An 18,058-nucleotide genomic window follows, 5' to 3' on the forward strand; every position below is an offset into this window, starting at 1 on the left:
TAGGTTATTCTTCAAATATTTTTTGGTGAGATATTTCAAATACCTTTTGGAAAAAGCCACCTCAGAAGTTACAGTAATCTTGCTTTTGCTTCTTTCGTTTGTTACAACACCTCCACCAAGATTCCCAGCTTTTCCATTCACTTTGATTCTCTCCTGAAGAAACTGCTCAAAATTGGCAGCATCCATGATTCTATCTTCTACAGGATGGGTACAGTCAAGAGTAAACTTCAGGACCTGCTTCTTTTTTTTGCCCCCTTTCGCCACAAACTTTCTCCCAGGCGCCATGGTGGCAGCGGAGGCAGAAAGGGGCTCCCCACTTTTTTAAACCACAATTGAGAACATACTGTACCTTGACTCTAAGAGTAATCTTACTCTGCACAATGTTCTTATTAAATATTTTTTCCTTTAAAATTTTTAAATGTTTATTCTGTCTGTCCTATGAAGGCATTTGAGTTTGTGACCTTTTCTCTGCATACTCTTAGACCCATTGTTTTTTTACCTAAACAGTGTGTCTTAGAGATATACCTCACTACCTCACTCTCTTTAATGGCTGCCCAGTGTTCCATAGTATACACGTAGACAGTTTACTACATAGCTCATCCTTGAAGGGTATTTAGGCTATTTGCAAGGAACATCTTTGCTATAAACCAAATTGCCCTCTAAGAGGCTACAGTGTGCATTTCCACCAGCTGTATTTGCTATTAGATTGTAAGAGGGCCTGTTTCTTTGCATATTTACCCACCTATATTCTCAAAATGTTAGATCAAACTTCTAAAAAAATATTTATTTATTTGGCTGGGCCGTATCTTCGTTGCCATATGCTGGATCTTCCTTGCCGCATGCGGGATCTTTAGTTGTGGCATGTGAACTCTTAGTTGCGTCACATGGGATCTAGTTTCCTGACCAGGGGTCAAACCCAGGCCCCTTGCATTGGGAGCGTGGAGTCAGCCACTGGCCCACCAGGGAAGTCCCATATCAAACCTTTTATGTTTTTCAATGAGATAGGTAAAACATACCTTACAGTTTTTATTTAGTTATGAGGGAGGATAATTATTTCTTCATTTGTTTAAAAGCCATTAATATTTTCTTTTTCTCTGAGCTGCTTTTTCTTATCCTTTTCCTATTTCTAAAAATTTGGTTAATCTGCTTATTGATTTGCAAGAGTACTTTACATGTTAAAGAAGTTAGCTCTTTTCCATTGTTGTGAAAATACTTCCTCCTTTGTTGTTGGAAAACTGATTTGTATGAACTTCATAGATAGCGTTAACTATTCCCTTATTTTTGGACACTTATGAGATTTTGGTTCCTAAATATTTACACATCTTTGATTTCCTTAGGAGAAATTCGTGGGAATGCAGTTATCGTTTTGACAACCCTGGTTTTTTAATCGTGCCTTTATGGTTATTGGGAGTAACTAACTGTAGATGAGTAGCCTCAGAACTCTCATTAGGTCCAGCCATTATAAAGACTTTGTTTTTTACAAGTATGTATATTCTTTACTAGACTTTGTGCTATCACAAAACTGTAATAGTAACTGAGTTAACTACTTTAATTATATAAAATGTAGGAAGAGTTTTGTTTTTGTTTTTATTTTTAATGTTACTCTCTAACTTCAGCCTCCTTGCAGGTGGGTACAAGTCAACTTTCTGTTTTTATTCAGTTAGGTTGTAGTTGTATGGATAGTTACAATTTAGGTTCTCTATAGAAAATTCATAATGTAATTGTTGGCATCCTTAATCTGCTAAACCATTCTAAAAGGACAGGGCATATCTAATTTGGTCAGAAATATAGTCCTAGTTTTTTTGTTCCCAGCTGTTGGAAGAGTTTGATTCATCTCTGTTCTTTTTTTATCTTCCTCATAACATCTCCCCTTCCTCATCTCATTCCAGTCCAAGCTTATTCAATGTTTTGGAAATGTATGGATGGTCTGTCTATGGTCTAAATATATCAGGTCTAAATATACCAGTCCTTTGATGCTGTTGGGATTTTATGTGTATCCCACATACTAGATCCTCAACTCAAGACATTCTGGATCCTTGTATTTTACAGAAAAAAAGGATTAAAAAGTTTAGTATCAGAAATATACGATTTTTCCTTTCAGGAATGTAATCTTTAGTGAGATAGTAGTTTGTATCTAATAGTGGTCCCATTTTCTAAGAGAGTGAATAAGAAAATGTGACAGTTTCCTTCTTGTATATGGATTTTGTTCTGGTTTCTGAGCAGAAATGAAACCAGCTTACCAACTTTTATAACTTTTAATTGTAGAGAAGTTAACAAGTGAGATTCAGAGTCGGGAAAATAAATGCATGGCTATGTACAAGAAGCTGAGCAGGTGGCCAGAGTGCAATGCCCTTTCTCGGCGCCTCTTACTGAAAAAGTAAGTAGATGCTTCTTTTTGGACTATGAGACTGGAGTGGGGCTTTCAGGTCTCACCATTGATTTTTTTGGTCTGTATCTTTTGAGATTTCTGGGCATAAAGTGAAATCTTTTAGTTGTGTGTTCTGGATATTTTTTTAAAGTTTTTAATGAGCCTTCATCTTTTTTTTTTTTTTTTTTTTTTTGCGGTACGCGGGCCTCTCACTGTTGTGGCCTCTCCCATTGCGGAGCACAGGCTCCGGACCTGCAGGCTCAGCGGCCATGGCTCATGGGCCTAGCCGCTCCGCGGCATGTGGGATCTTCCCGGACCGAGGCGCGAACCCGTGTCCCCTGCATCGGCAGGCGGACTCTCAACCACTGCGCCACCAGGGAAGCCCAAGCCTTCATCTTTCAATAAAGAGGTGTAATGGAACTTATGCCACCAGGGTGCTAAGTATTCAGAATGAATGCTGAAAAGTTATTAATTTGTCAAACTCAATATTGGTCTAAAAGAGAGAGCCTTCCCTTAGCCCCCCTAGAAAGCACTAATGTGGGTAGTTTTCTGTTAAGAATATTAGTTTTTTATTAAGGACTGCATGAGCTTTTTAAAATTTTTTTAAAATTTATTTTGGCTGTGCCGGGTCTTATTTGCGGCTCGTGGGATCTTTGTTGTGGCAGGCAGACTTCTTAGTTGCGGCATGCATGCAGGATCTAGTTTCCCGACTAGGGATTGAACCGAGCCCCCTGCATTGGGAGTGCGGAGTCTCATCCACTGGGCCACCAGGGAAGTCCTGAGAATATTATTTTTTTAGACCTGGTCATTTTATTGAAGGAAAGAGTAGTTTCTTGAAAATGTTTGACTTTGAAATGCCTCTGGAGTTGTTACCCTTTTAGGGCTGTAGAAGAAACCCAGAGGGAAGGTTGGGCTTCTCCTAGTAAAGACTAAAATATAACTTAGAAAATAAGTTGAATAACATGGTTCCTCAGGCAGATTTGTCACAACTTGGGTTTAATCCTGTGTGCACCATTCAATCTGATTTTAGCTCAGATGACTGGCAGTTCTATCTGACTTATTTCGATTCTGTCTTTCGACTGATTGAAGAAGCCTGGACTCCTCCTGCTGAAGGTGAACAGTAAGTTGTCTTCTTTCCTGAATTACAACACTTTTTAGTATGGTGTAGCAAAATGATTTCATTGTAATTCTAATTGAATTCTCTTTTTCTGTCTCAATAATGTATCCCTTTCAAAGCAAGACATTTTTTCCATTTTTTTTTGTTTTGTTTTGTTTTTTGCGGTACGTGGGCCTCTCACTGTTGTGACTTCTCCCATTGCGGGGCACAGACTCCGGGCGCGCAGGCTCAGCAGCCATGGCTCACGGGCCTAGCCGCTCCGCGGCATGTGGGATCTTCCCAGACTGGGGCACGAACCCGTGTCCCCTGCCTCAGCAGGCGGACTCTCAACCACTGCGCCACCAGGGGAGCCCCATTTTTTCCATTTTTAAATTTTAAAATAAATACGTGTTCATTGTAAAAATCTTAAATTAGTACAGAAATGTATGGTGTGGAAAGTGTTAGTTCCTAGTTTTCCTATCATCCCAGGATGATTTTTTTCTTTTTCCAGTTTTATTGAGATGTAATTGACACAGAAATAACTCTTCATAACAGTTTGGTGTCTTCCAGATTTATTTGGAGAAGACAGTTTGGTGTCTTTTCTTCCAGATTTATTTATATTATGCATATACTAATATAATTATTCTTATTTAACATAAGAATGCAATTATGTTAGATGTAATGGTTTACAACTTTGTATTTCACCCCCTAAAGTGTATCTTGGGCATCTTTCCATATGGTGCATACAGATCTGATTAATTCTTTTTAATGACTTAAGAGAACTCCATTTTAGAAATGTACCAAATTCATTTAATCTGTCTGCTGTTAATAGATACTTGTATTGTTGCTGCTTCCTGTTTGGGGGGCTATTACAGATAATACCACGATAAATATAAATGGGCTCTTTTAAAAAAGTGAATAACAAAATAGGATTTATGATACCAATTATGAACTGAGGCTTACTTTATAATATTAAGTAAGTCATCTAATTTTTCTCAGCCTCATTTTTCTAGCAATAAAATTTACTTGTTTTTAATTAGGTAATATTTTATATATGCAAAATTTTTCATTCTTTTTTTAAGAAAGAGAGGTGGTTAGTCACTCTGCAATAATCAAATGCCAAAATTGGGAGGAATCATATGCCATGTTAACTGTCAGAATATGCTCATATTTCTCTTTTATTCTAATTTGTGTTGTTTTATAATTATCAAAGTACTTTCTGTTATTTTTAATTTGTTTCTTAAAATCAATTTGGCTTGACTTTAAGTTTTAGGATGGACAATAGAGGCACAAAATACCTTTTTCATGTGTTTACACCTAGCTCTTTAGAAGGAGAAGTACATTATTCTGCAGAAGAGGCTGTGAGATTTATAGAAGATCGGATAACAGAAGAATCTAAAAGTTCTCGCCATCTCCGAGGACCATATCTAGCTAAACTGGAGCTGATTAGACGTTTACGACGTCAAGGTTTTAATGATGAGTACAAACTGGGTAAGAAGCTGTAATGATATTTGGGAACCCTGGAGAAGATACAGGGATGCCCTCAGTACCCAAGTGCAGTATCTATTCTTTGAAGCCTACAGTGATAAACTTGTGTTTGAGAAGCAAATGTCTTCATAACCTGAAAATATTAACTAATGAATGGATCACTTATAAAATTAGCCCTCAGTCACACATGCAACTCGGCTTAACTTTAGCATCTCTCCCTATTCCACCAGAGTCTTTGTCAGGCGTTCTTTTGCTGACCCAGCAATAATGTCAAAATCAATTTCAAAGTAAATAGCCAGTTTTATAAAAGTTTCAGGATTTCAAGAAGTGAATAAAAGGTTTCTTGAAAATCTACTCTAAGCACTCACAAAACCATTGACGAAATAACATCTGGCAGAGTTAAGAGCAGTTAAAGAGCAGTTAACGGTTGAGAAAATTTATTAGGACAATGGCAAGATGGGAGAAAAGTATGATTTGGATAGTAAAGCATTAAGAGAGGCCTTCAGGAAATTAGATGAAGCCCTTAGAGGTTTTTGTAAAATGGTTCTTTTTGAGCGTACTGCATAAGAAGTAAATGTTGTCATATTGTACTAATTCACAGTTTTGTGGGGAAAAAAGCACCACTCACCCCAAAATCAGTAATTCTTTGCTCATACTAAGAATTAGCTTTAGTTTTAATTATACCCTAAATTTTTTAAGTTTAGGAGAATAAACTTGTAAAATTTTTTTAGTTTCATTTTTTTAAGATAAAGCTCCAAAGAAAACTTTTTTTCCCTACTCATCATTATAGAAATTTAGTTCTCATTAAAAGTTGATTAAGAAGGGTTTTTTAGGGACCAGTTGTCCTGAGACGATGAGCACTTCTCAATACCTAAAACCTATCCTAGAACATCTTTGTCCATTTTAATCATGTAATTAATGTTCTTTGCAGCTCATTCTAAAATTAACTGTGGCTATCTCTTTGTCATTCCCTATGTAGATTATTTATAACCAATTTTGAATTCCATGTTGACTCCTTTCTTTGGGTCTACCTCAATCACTTTAGTTGGTGTTTGTTTCAGAATTGCAAATGAAAATTTTTGTGTGACCTTCAGCAAAATATTGTTAAAGTATATTGCAAAGAATTGCTTTCTTCAGATTTCCCTGATGGTCCAGTAGTTAGGACACCATGCTTCCACTGCAGGGGACCTGGGTTCGATCCTTGGTCGGGGAACTAGGATCCCACAAGCCGCCTGATGTGGCCCAAAAAAAAGAGTTGCTTTCTTTCCAAAGCTGGATATAAAACTGTTTGGATCTGCTTTCATACTTCCTATATTCATCCCTTGTCTTTCTCTTCTCTCTCACCAGCCTGAATCTTACAAATTGGTGAATCTTACAAATTTGTCTCCACACACACAAAAAATTTTTTCTTTTTTTTTTTTTACCAGACCAGTGAGTGATTCTTAGGCTCTTTTGGATCACAGAGGCCTGTGAGAATCTGATTAAAGCCATGGAATCTCTGTTCCCAGAAATGTGTGAGCAGGAACCAAGACCTAAAATCTTACAGAGACCTTGTTAAAAATCTCTGCTTCCTAAATCTAGTCCAATTTGAGAGTATTTTACTTTTATTATTTTTATTTTTAATTTGAGGAAAAATAAAATGAATTGGTAGCTTTCTGCATATCCATGTTTAAATTTTCCATAGTGAGTGACTTTGGAGTTATTGGCCCGTGGCTCTTCCCATTTATTTTCTCTTCTGTTGGTGTGCCTGTTAACATACACTACCTTTCATTTAGTTAACATATATTTAATATTTGTTAAGTAGTTCAGGAGCTGTGGAGAAAAGCATGTTTGTTTAATGTTTGCATATGAACTTGTCTTTATTTAAACTTTAATGAAAACTTTTAAACTATTTAAACTTTAATTGAATGAAAAACTTCACATTTCCTCAGTGTAATAACAGGTAAACTGAGTTTGCAAGATTCAACTCCTTTTTAGTATTTATTTTTAAACTGGCAAGCTATCTTCCGGCCCTCATTGTCATCCTCATTCTCATTCAAGCAAAATTTTCATTTAATTGAAATAAATGTTTTTCAAGTCAGGCTTCTCACTTAAATTAGAGATTGCTTCAGTCCATGAATAATTTAGTGATATTCCCCCCCCCCCCTCTCTCTTAGGTGATCCAGAAGAATTAATGTTCCAGTATTTTAAAAAGTTTGGGGATAAACCTTGTTGTTTCACAGACCTCAAGGTGTTTGTTGACCTCTTGCCTGCTACACAGTGTACAAAAGTAAGCAGAGTTCTGTTGGGTACCTGTATTTATTGCAACTAGGTTAAGTGTTTGGGTTTCCTTTCTAAAATGGGTGAAAGTGGTGAACATGAGATATCAAGATATTGCTCTACCAAGCCAAGTAGTCTAGGTGCTATCAGATTAAAGGCATGATTTCTTGTAAAGTTGAGCCGCAATGAGAATAAACTCCTGGTAGATAATTGGATTCTTCTGTTGTGTGTGTGTGTATGTATGTATGTGTATATATATATATATATATATATATATTTTGAGATAATTGTAGATATACATGCAGTTGTAAGAGAAATAATACAGAGAGATCTGTATACCCTTCACCCACTTTGTCCCAATGGTAAGATCTAGCATAACTATAGTATAGTGTCATAATCAGGAAACTGACATTGATAAAATCCACTGACCTTATTCAGATTTCATCAATTTTACATGCATTCATTTGTGTGTATGTGTGGTGTGTTTGTGTGTGTATATTTAGTGCTGTATATAGTGCGTATGGATTCATGTGACCACCACCTAGACAAGATGCATAGTAGTTTCACCACCAGGGTCCCTCCATGTTCTCCCTACATTTTTTTACCCACAGCCACTTCCCTGTATCTCCTCCTTTCCCCATCCCTCTCCCTCAGCAACTACTGATATTATCTGTTTCTATAATTTTGTCATTTTAAGAATGTTATACAATGGAATCGTATTATTTGTAACCTTTTGAGATTGACTTTCTTTACTCAGCGTAATTCCCTGGAGATTCATCATGTTGTTACATGTACCATGTCCATTGCTTTTTATTGCTGAATAGTATTCCATGGTATGGATGTACCACGATTCCTTTAACTTGTTGAAGAACATGTGGGTGTGTCCAGTTTTTGGCTATTACAAATACAGCTGCTGTGAACATTTGTATGCAGGTTTTTTTATGGGAACCTAAGTCTTCATTTCTCTGAGAAAAATGCCCAGTAGTTCAGTTGTGGGGTCTTATGGTAGCTGCACGTTTAGTTTTTTAAAGAAAATGGCCAGACTTTTCCACAGTGGCTATATCTTTTAAATTCCCGTTAGCAATGTATGAGTCATCTGGTTTCTCTGCATCCTCATCAACATTAGGTGTTGTCACTATTTTTTATTTTAGCCATTCTAGTAAGTGTGTAGTGATGTTTCATTATGGTTTTAATGTACATTTCCCTAGTGGTTAATGCTGTTGAATATTTTTTCATGTGCTAACTTGCCATCTGTATTTTCTCTTCAGTGAAGTGTCTGTTATTGTCTTTTGCTCATTTTTTAGTTGATTTGTTTTTTTACTGTTGAGTTTTGAGAGTTCTTTAGATATTCTAGATACAAGTCCTTTGTCAGATACGTGGTTTCAAATATTTTCTCCCAGTCTGTAGCTTGTCTTTTCATCCTCTTAACAAGATCCTTTGCAGAGCAAAGTTTTTTGTTTTGTTTTGTTTTGTTTTTTGCCATGCCATGCAACTTGCGGGATCTTAGTTCCCCATCCAGGGATCTAACCCAGGCCCCGGCAGTGAAAGCACTGAGTCCTAACCACTGCACCGCCAGGGAATTCTCACAGCAAAGTTTTAAAGTGTGATGAAGTCCAGTGGACTTTCCTTTTAATATCTTGTCTCTGATTTGCTCAAAACTGTAGCAGTTAATTGCTCATTATGTCAAATCATGATTCATTCTTGCTGAAGCAGTCTGAGACTCTAAATCTAAGGGATTTTTAAAAAATAAACTTGAAGACCTAAATAGACATTTCTCCAAAGAAGACATACAGATGACCAGCAGGCACATGAAAAGATGCACAACATCGCTAATTATTAGAGAAATGCAAATCAAAACTACAATGAGGTGTCACCTCATACCAGTTAGAATGGCCTTCATCAAAAAGTCTGCAAATAATAAATGCTGGAGAGGGTGTGGAGAAAAGGGAACCCTCCTACACTGCTGGTAGGAATGTAAATTGGTACAGCCACTATGGAAAACAGTAGGAAGTTCCTTAAATAATTGAAACTAGAACTACCATATGATCCAGCAATTTGACTCCTGGGCATATATCCAGAAAAGATGAAAACTCTAATTTGAAAAGATACACACACCCCAGTGTTCATAGCAACACTGTTTACAATAATGAAGACATGGAAGCAACCTAAGTGTTTATCAACATAGGAGTGTATAAAGAAGATGTTGTGTATATATATATATATATATATATATATATATATATATATATATATATACAGTGAAATATTACTCAGCCATAAAAAAGAATGAAATATTGCCATTTGCAGCACCATGGTTGGACCTAGAGATTATCATACTAAATGAAGTAAGTCAGACAAAGAAAAATATATGATATCACTTATATGTGGAATCTAAAAAATAATACAAATGAACTTATTTACCAAACAGAAACAGACTCACAGATGTAGAAAACAAACTTATGGTTACCAAATGGGAAAGGTGGGGGAAGGGATAAATTAGGAGTATGGGATTAACAGATACAGACTACTATAGTAAAATAGATAAAAAGAATTTACTGTATAGCACAGGGAACTATATTCAGTATCTTGTAATAACCTATAATGGAAAAGAATCTGCAAAAAATACATAGCCAAATCACTTTTCTGTATACCTGCAACTAATACAATATTGTAGCTCAACTATACTTCAATAAAATTAAAGAAAAAAACCCTTTAATTTTGGAATAACTTTACATTTACAGGAAAGTTGTAAAGATAGTAAAGAAGGTTATACTCTACCCTTCGCCCAGCTTTCCCCAACATTAACATCTTAAATTACAGTGGTACATTTGTCAAAACTAAGAAACTAACTTTGGTACATTACTGTTAACTGGCCTCTAGACTTTATTTATATTTCTGTAGCTCTTCCATTAATGTCCTTTTTCTTTTCTGGGATCTAAGCCTGGGTACCATATTGTAGTTAATTTGTCATTTATTGGGAGTTTTTCATGTGATAGAATCAATGTAAATCAATTATACGTATATCAGCATCATGTAAAGAAATACTGATACGTATCAGGAGAGTCTGTGACTTTGGTCAGCTTTACTCATAAAAAACTCTAATTAGTGAAGGTTGGAAGTCTTGCTATCACAGGGCTCCCACAACTTGTTTTTCCAGAAAGCCTCTATCATCCCCATATGGAATGAGTGAAACTCAGTGGGAGCACAGTGGCAATGACTAGAGTATTTGTTTCGTGACCATATCCTTAGCTCACCAGCACTTGATACTTTGGCAGTCTTGAGGTTACACATCTAGGGCAGATGGAGCAGTGCATTCCCAAACTGTTAAGGAGCCAGTGGTCTCTACTGGGTTCTGAAATGACTACCACTGTTCACTTTGGTTTAGAAAAAGTTGTTCTTGGGTTGCTGTGCTTATAGGGCACAGGCTAAGCTTTAGAAGTTTTCTAGATAAATTGTAACATATCCAGACAAGAGGGTTCTGGGTTATAGAAAGACTTGAAAGCCTGTGAGAGAGAAATGGTTGAGTGGAAGAGATAGGTTTGGTATGGTGATGACAGAGTACTTTATTTCTCATTATTTGAAAAGCTCTCCTGTAGAAGAGGGAAGAGAACAGGGCCAGCAAGAAGTTGTTGCAGGGAATTAAGAATTTGGCTCAGTGAGAGAAAGATCTTTTTTATAGTCACAATTCTCTAAAAAACACAGTGTGGGAGTTTCATGTTACTGGAGGGATTTAAGCAGAAAATAGAACCACGTGGGAGAGATTCATTCACTTAAGTGTTTGTCGCACATATTGTGTGCTAAGTGCTAAGGTAAGGAATGATTGATCATGTTTTATAGTGCTTACTGTCTTGTAAGTTAAAGCATCAAATGATGGGAAAGCATTAGAGGAATGTCTATATCGCATTTAGCTGAGATTCATATACGTTTGCTAGCATAACTTTTAGTACCAGAAGCTCTACTTATTGGCATGTTTGAAAATCTTACATCACCTCTGTGACCCCATATACTAATAATCTACTGGGAGGAACCCTCTAGAAATAGTGAAATACTAGCAGTGATGAGGTGGTCATTGTTCAGTGAGACAAAGGATTTAAAGCTGTTGCAGTGAGTTTTGTAGTCCTGTGTAAATTTTTAATTGAGAGGGGTAATTTTGCTGCCACAACTTTTTAAATGTAGGATGACTTCAATAGCTAAAAATCTTGCCACTCAGCAGTATGTTTGTCAGAGGATTGCACACTGTCCAAGTAAGGTTCAGACTGAGAACTGTTGTCCCAATGAATTAGGAGATGCATTCTAAAATGGGACTGGCCCCTAAGAGGGGGCCATTGAGTCCAGTTATCCTGAAGAAGCTCACCCATAGAGACGTTTTTATATTTTGTTTCCTTTGCCTTGGGGTTTTAAGCTAACAATAAAATAATCCCAGTTTTTAAAGAAGCTTTTTGTGTAGCAGTGAAACTGTACAGACTAGAATAGCAAATGAACGTATTGTTTCATGACAAAGCCTGTTCGGAAGATTCTTTAGCATTCAATAAAGAAGGCCTTAATAATAAACGTAACTAGTATATAAAATGGCTTACAAGAATGGAAGAGCTGGCAATAGAAATTATATAGGCATTTAATCAAAAACATGAATACTAGTGCCACAGTTTCTTTGTTACAAATGTGATTACCTGATCATAATAATTAACATTAAAATTTATACAATTGTAGAAAATTGAAGTCATTACAGATGTGAAACTGCATGTTGAGTAGGATTTTTATTTTAATTTAATTTTTGTTTCCAAAAATTACATGTATAAAATTGAAAAAGTCAAATAGTGCTACAAGGCTTATATTGAAAAACAATTGCAGCTCTTTGCCTTTTCCAGCCCTGATTCTGGCTCTGTACAGGCAAATCACTTTCAACCCTTAACTGCTTCTCCTGTTATTTAACTCCATATTTCTAAATTATAGGCTTATTTAGCTATTTGTTTATTTTTACAGTTATAGTCTTCATCTATTGGTATCTTACTGTGGAAGGCAATAACTTCGTTCATAACATCCCACTTCTCCCCTTACCTACTTTTCCCCCAGTATAGTTTAGTAATTCTGTCTGCAGTATTTATATTTTAATGACTAAATATTCACAGCTGAGCCACTTTGTATATGGAGATTACCTTTCTTAACTTTCTTTCTTGGAGTTAATATTTTTTTGTTCAGTTCACCCCAGTCAATCTGACAGAACCATAAAAGTTTAAAACTCCTCTTAGTGTATTCTGAAACATGAGGTAATAGATCTGTTCCATTCTCCCCTTGAGTCTACAGTGTCTCTGGTTCAGTATCTCCCGGGGGTAAAGAAAACCCGTGGCTTCTGCTGGGTTTAGGAAGTCAGTCAGTGAGCTTGGGGAGGGGTCTAATTTCTTAGAATTTAGCAAATTCTTCTGTTTCAGTCCCACCAGCACTTTAGCTTTCAGACGTACCTCTCGCCCTTAATTTCTGAGTCTTCCAAGGTTCTGTGGCTGGAAGAGGCTTGCTACTTACTGGTGGTCTCCCCATTCATACTGTTGGATTTCAGCTTTCTTGGCCCTATACATTGGTTATTACTTACCACCTGCCCTTCTGCTTTTTATCTTTTGAAATCTTGTTAATGTTTATTATTTGCTGTCATCTCTTCACATGTTCTTGATCCTTTTGGGTTGATTCCTTTTTTGTTCTTTACTGTCATCCTAATAGGATCTTGGAAGGGAGTGAAAATAGCCTGTGTTTAATACATGTGTAAATGGAACTGTTTTTTTTTTTTGCTTTAAAAATAATTTATTAGTTTTGGATCACAAAATACAGGGAAGACACAAGGGTGATGCCTGTGACCCCTTGGCTGCACTTCCCGTCCATAAACACCTTTTAGAACCCCAGACTCGTGCTGCCCAAGCATTCTCTCACATCCTAACAGCTGCAGAGTATAGTATACGACCATATGGGAAGTTTAAACAGACACCCTGTACGTGATGCAGGGGTCCCTTCTCACTTTTGCCAATATTGCAAATGTACTGGTTGTGGAACTGGTGTTCTTCAAAATTTATACCGAATTTAGAGAATTAAAAACATTTTATTGCAAGATGTTACCATTGGTGTGGAATTTCCTGGCAGTCCAGTGGTTAGGGCTTCACGCTTCCACTGCAGGGGGCATGGGTTCAATACCTGGTCAGGGAACTAAGATCCCGCATGCCACGCGGTACGGCCACAGGAAAAAAAATGTTACCATTAGGAAAAACTGGGTGAAGGGTACACAGGATCTGTCTGTGTTATTTCTTACAATTGCGTGCAAATCTATAATTATCTCAAAATTAAAGCTTTAATCAAAAAAACAATTTAAGGCTATTGGCAGGACAACCGTTCCTTTCAATGTATAATGTTTCCTTTAAGAATTTATTTGTAGTATATCAATATAATAGGTTTGTTTTGGGGTAATTGTTCTTTCTTACAGTCTTCCTAATTAAACTTTTTCATTGCTACATTACATATTATGTCAATGTGTTGTAATTTAGGAAACATTTTCACAGTTCTTTTAATCTTTTAGTGCATATACTACATGGTATTAACATAATACTTTTGGCCAGCAATGAATGCGTGTGTCAGTTTCACTGGAGTTTTACCAGCACTGTGTGCTGTTAGAAGTGTTTTTGTTTTGGCAATTTTGGTAGATAGAAAATGGTATACTAAAGGGGTTTTAATTTGTATTTTTTCTTGATACCTTTTTCTAGACCATTTCAGTATTTGTTAATTGTGGCCTACTAAAGACTAGTTCTGTTTTGAGACCTGTACTTCTTTTTTTTTTCTTTCAACTTTGCAGTTTATTAATCAGTTACTTGGAGTTGTTCCTTTGTCAACACCAACAGAGGATAAGCTGGCACTGCCTGCTGACATCAGAGCTCTGCAGCAACATTTGTGTGTGGTGCAGCTGACGAGGTTACTTGGCTTGTACCACATGATGGATAAAAATCAGAAATTGAGTGTGGTCAGAGAATTGATGTTAAGGTACCAGCATGGACTAGAATTTGGTGAGCAGCCTTTCAAAATGTGCAGTAGTTCCCTGATCTGCTAAGATTTAGAAGTCATTTTTTTATCTCTCATAGCATGCTGTTGTAATGCTTTTGGCAAGGAAAATATTTTGTCAAGTGGGAACACTATCCAGGTAATAAAATGCAAAGCCTTTCTTAAGCTTGGAGTTTTAAAAATTATAATTGGCTCCCAGATATCCATATTCTTCCTGATCTGGCCAGCCAACTCTTTATCACAGTGGGGCTCAGATGAATGGCAGAGTTTATGATAATTGTCATATTTTCTGCTTATAGGCCTTAATATTCTAAATATATAGACTGTGTAAATGAACAAAAAGAATTGTAAATTGTGAGATAAATATTTAGTTTAGAAGTAGATGATCTTCAGATTGCTTAGATATGTGTGATAAAATATAAATTATCTGACTAGATGATATTAGTATTTCTCTAACTGTATTCTAAAAAATTAGGTGAAGTAATGAGCATAATATTACATTAGTTGTACATGGCTCTTGGATTCTGTTCTTTTCTTCACCTAAAACCTCCTTCCAAATCTTGCTGCTCTCCTTTTGGGACCATTTGGAATACCACCTCTATTCTGGAACCCTTCCTTCTGCTCCAGCTGAGTGTGGTCTCACCTTCTTTTGACTCTTTTGATTCATGGCTTATATTTTTCTTCTGGTATTTACTCCATTCTTACTAGTTTCTTTTCCTCTTTTTCTCTTCTTCCTCCTGTCACTTTCTTGCTTTAAAAAAACTCCTTTGGGGCAGTAATAATTGAACAAATCTTAAAATACAGATATGATTTTTTTTTTCCCTATAGGGAAATCCTGTTTGAAAACCGAATTGCAATTTTCAGACTATTACTGTCTCCTTGCTGTCCATGTGCTTATTGATATATGGAGAGAAACAGGTAAAGAGCAGTGATTTCAGTTTAACTTTACTCTTTGTTTTTATTGACTATAAATCCTTAGACTAAGTATATAATCCAAGAATTTGATTTATGCTTTTAGGTTTTTCTTCCTTGCCCTTCTCCAGGGTGCTTCTAGAAGAACCAAAGTCTCCAAGTATCCTCCTCTCTGTAATCAGGATAATCTTAAATCAGTGGATATCTGTTCTGTTTTAAAATATTTCTGAATAGTGAGTAAACAACCTATTACAAAGTTACAATAATTAAAATACAGAGAAACTGATTCAGAGATAGATATATGGGTCCATGGAATGAAATAGCCATTTTTGTTCACTTCAATTTATATAGGAAAATACACTTTTTTTGGAATATAGTTCAGATTAGCCCATTTAAGACAAATATATACTGCATGGTAAAGGAAGCATCATGAGTCATTAAGCAAGAGAAGGATGATTCAGCAGATGGTACTGAGATTGCCTTTTCTTTAGGTCTCACCTTCTGACATTTTCTCTTATTAGCAGTTTTTGAGAAAGAATAACTTTAGCTACTTATTGCATATTATTCATGAGAATAAACTGCAGAAGAAACAGGGCTGGGAGACAGTGCTGTGCAAGACAGACACAACCCTGCCCTCACGGGTCATTTAACCAAGCACTCAATTTTGATATTATCTTCCTCATGCTTAAAATCCTTCAGATATGCCCTATTTTCCTGAGGATAAAGGTCAGCCTTATTAGGATGGTTTACAATGCTCTCTATAATCTAGTGTCTGTCTACATCTCCAGATTCTTAGTACTTAAAGCCCTGAGTCTACTTTTTGGTTGTTTTTTTTTTTTTTTTGCTACTATCACTGAACATCATGTTACCTCTTTGAAATAACTTTCTTACCTCCTTCATCTCACTTTTACTCAAACAGTGCCTCTGACAAGCCTGTCTTGATTTCACCCCCTTCCTCATTGCAGATTTTATGCCCCTTCTGAACTTTTGTAGGACGTTGTGTATATCCATATGATAGTACTTGTTATACTGTATTGTACCGGGGATGGGGATGAAATCCTTTCATCAGAGTACTTGGTATCTGGAACCCCACATTCAGGAGGTTGCATAGGCCTGTAAAAGTCATCTTAATGTAAAACCATTAATGAACTGACTACTTAGTAATTTGGCCCCTACTCAGATACCCTTCCCCACTTATTCCTGGCATCTATTCTTGCTCATAGTGACTGTGGCTTTGCTAATCTCTTGTTTTTGGAGCAAGATATCTGACCATATAATAGTAATAACAGTTAAAGAGTCGTGGATCATCAGACACTTGAAAGTGCTTTATATGAATTAGCTAATTTTAAACCTTGTAACAATACAGTTAAGATTGTTACAGTTTTACAGAGGTGGGAAATACAGGGCAGAGAGAAAAGTTAGGTGGGTTGTCCAAAATCATGCAGTGCAAATACATGGGAAGTTCTAGATATTATATATATATATAGATGCAAGGTTTCTTGAAGTCAGTGAAAGTGATGTTGAATGTTCCAGTTGTAGGCTGGAACAATAGTCATTGTTCAAGGTAGATCTGACAAAAATTAGAAATGTATAGAAAATTGGTGAGGATGTTGAAAGGGACTGATTTGAATGTGACAGGATTAAGAAGAGCATTTTAAGATTAAATTGATGATGCTCTCAAATATTTTTTGCAAAAAAGCATTTCTTTATGATTGTGCCACAAAAATAAAATGGGGAGTGAAGGATGTCATTTTTCTCCTCTAGTTTTATTGAGCTATAATTGATACATTACATTGTATTAGTTTAAGGTATACAATATAGTGATATATTGCAAAATGATTACCACAATAAATTTAGTTAAAGTCCATCACCTCACATAGCTACTTTTTTTTTCATTGTGATGAGAACTATTAACATCTATTCTCTTAGCAACTTTCAAATACACAGTACAGTGTGGTTAACTATAGTCACCATACTGTACATTATTATATCCCCAGAATTTATTTATCTTATATCTTTTTATTATATCATTTTGTTATATTATAAAATTTGATTTAAAAAATTTTGTCCCCCAAATCCTCATCAACCCTTGATGCTCTTTGATTTGGCATAGAGTTGTAGTTATATTCTAAATTTTGCAAAATAAAATAAGATGATAAATGTCATCATAATGGTGGGTTTAATAGTTCAGAAGTGTAAATTAAACCTTTTTTTTTTAACTATTTACTTTGAAATTTTGTTTTCATTTAAAAGAGATCTTCAAGAAGTTTTTTTTTTAAATTCTGATATTGGTTATCCTTGAATAAGTAGGACTTAAAAAAATTATCTATAATTGTCCAACTATCTCTTCTACTCAATTCTGAACCTCTTGAGACCTGGAACCACCTATGACTCTTATCTTTGGCTGTTATATCTAGTGTTACTGCAGAGTTTAGGTCACTGAGTGTTGAATTAAATAAAATTATGATTGTGAAGACCAGGTAGCAACATGGGAAAACACAAAATCGGGTGTATGCCATGATTACTACTGTGTAAAATTGTGCTGCAAAAATAAAATAGGGAGTGAAGGATGTCATTTTTTCTCCTCTAGTTCTATTGAGCTATAATTGATACATTACATAATAATGTTATGTATACATAATTGATAGTAATCAATACATAATTGATTATACGTAATTGATATGTATACGTAATTGATAGTTCAAAAGCAGTACATTAATCACAATGGTAATTTGAGTAGATCATGGATGGTTTGCATAGTTTGGGTAGGATTATGGATGATATTTATCTAAATCCCCAATTTTTGGTTATGTCTTGTTTCTTTTCTCTTGGAAAAAAGCATATAGAATATAATTTTAAAAGCTCAGTGCGGGCTTCCCTGGTGGCGCTGTGGTTGAGAGTCC

At 35.8% G+C, this 18,058-nt stretch overlaps 1 protein-coding gene across 1 annotated transcript in view; it reads left to right on the plus strand.

The window, feature by feature from the left end:
- The window catches only part of NAA25 (N-alpha-acetyltransferase 25, NatB auxiliary subunit), a 77,409-nt gene that overhangs the window by 25,042 nt on the left and 34,309 nt on the right, over window positions 1-18,058 (plus strand). The window contains exons 8-13 of the mRNA XM_081253196.1: window positions 2,266-2,377; window positions 3,399-3,488; window positions 4,786-4,955; window positions 7,109-7,221; window positions 14,041-14,248; window positions 15,072-15,161. Coding sequence (XP_081109322.1) covers window positions 2,266-2,377; window positions 3,399-3,488; window positions 4,786-4,955; window positions 7,109-7,221; window positions 14,041-14,248; window positions 15,072-15,161 — 783 coding nt within the window. The remainder of the gene's footprint in view (window positions 1-2,265; window positions 2,378-3,398; window positions 3,489-4,785; window positions 4,956-7,108; window positions 7,222-14,040; window positions 14,249-15,071; window positions 15,162-18,058) is intronic.

The sequence above is a fragment of the Mesoplodon bidens genome (assembly GCF_964165515.1).
Source record: "Mesoplodon bidens genome assembly, chromosome: 13".
NCBI classification, from domain to species: Eukaryota; Metazoa; Chordata; class Mammalia; order Artiodactyla; family Ziphiidae; genus Mesoplodon; species Mesoplodon bidens.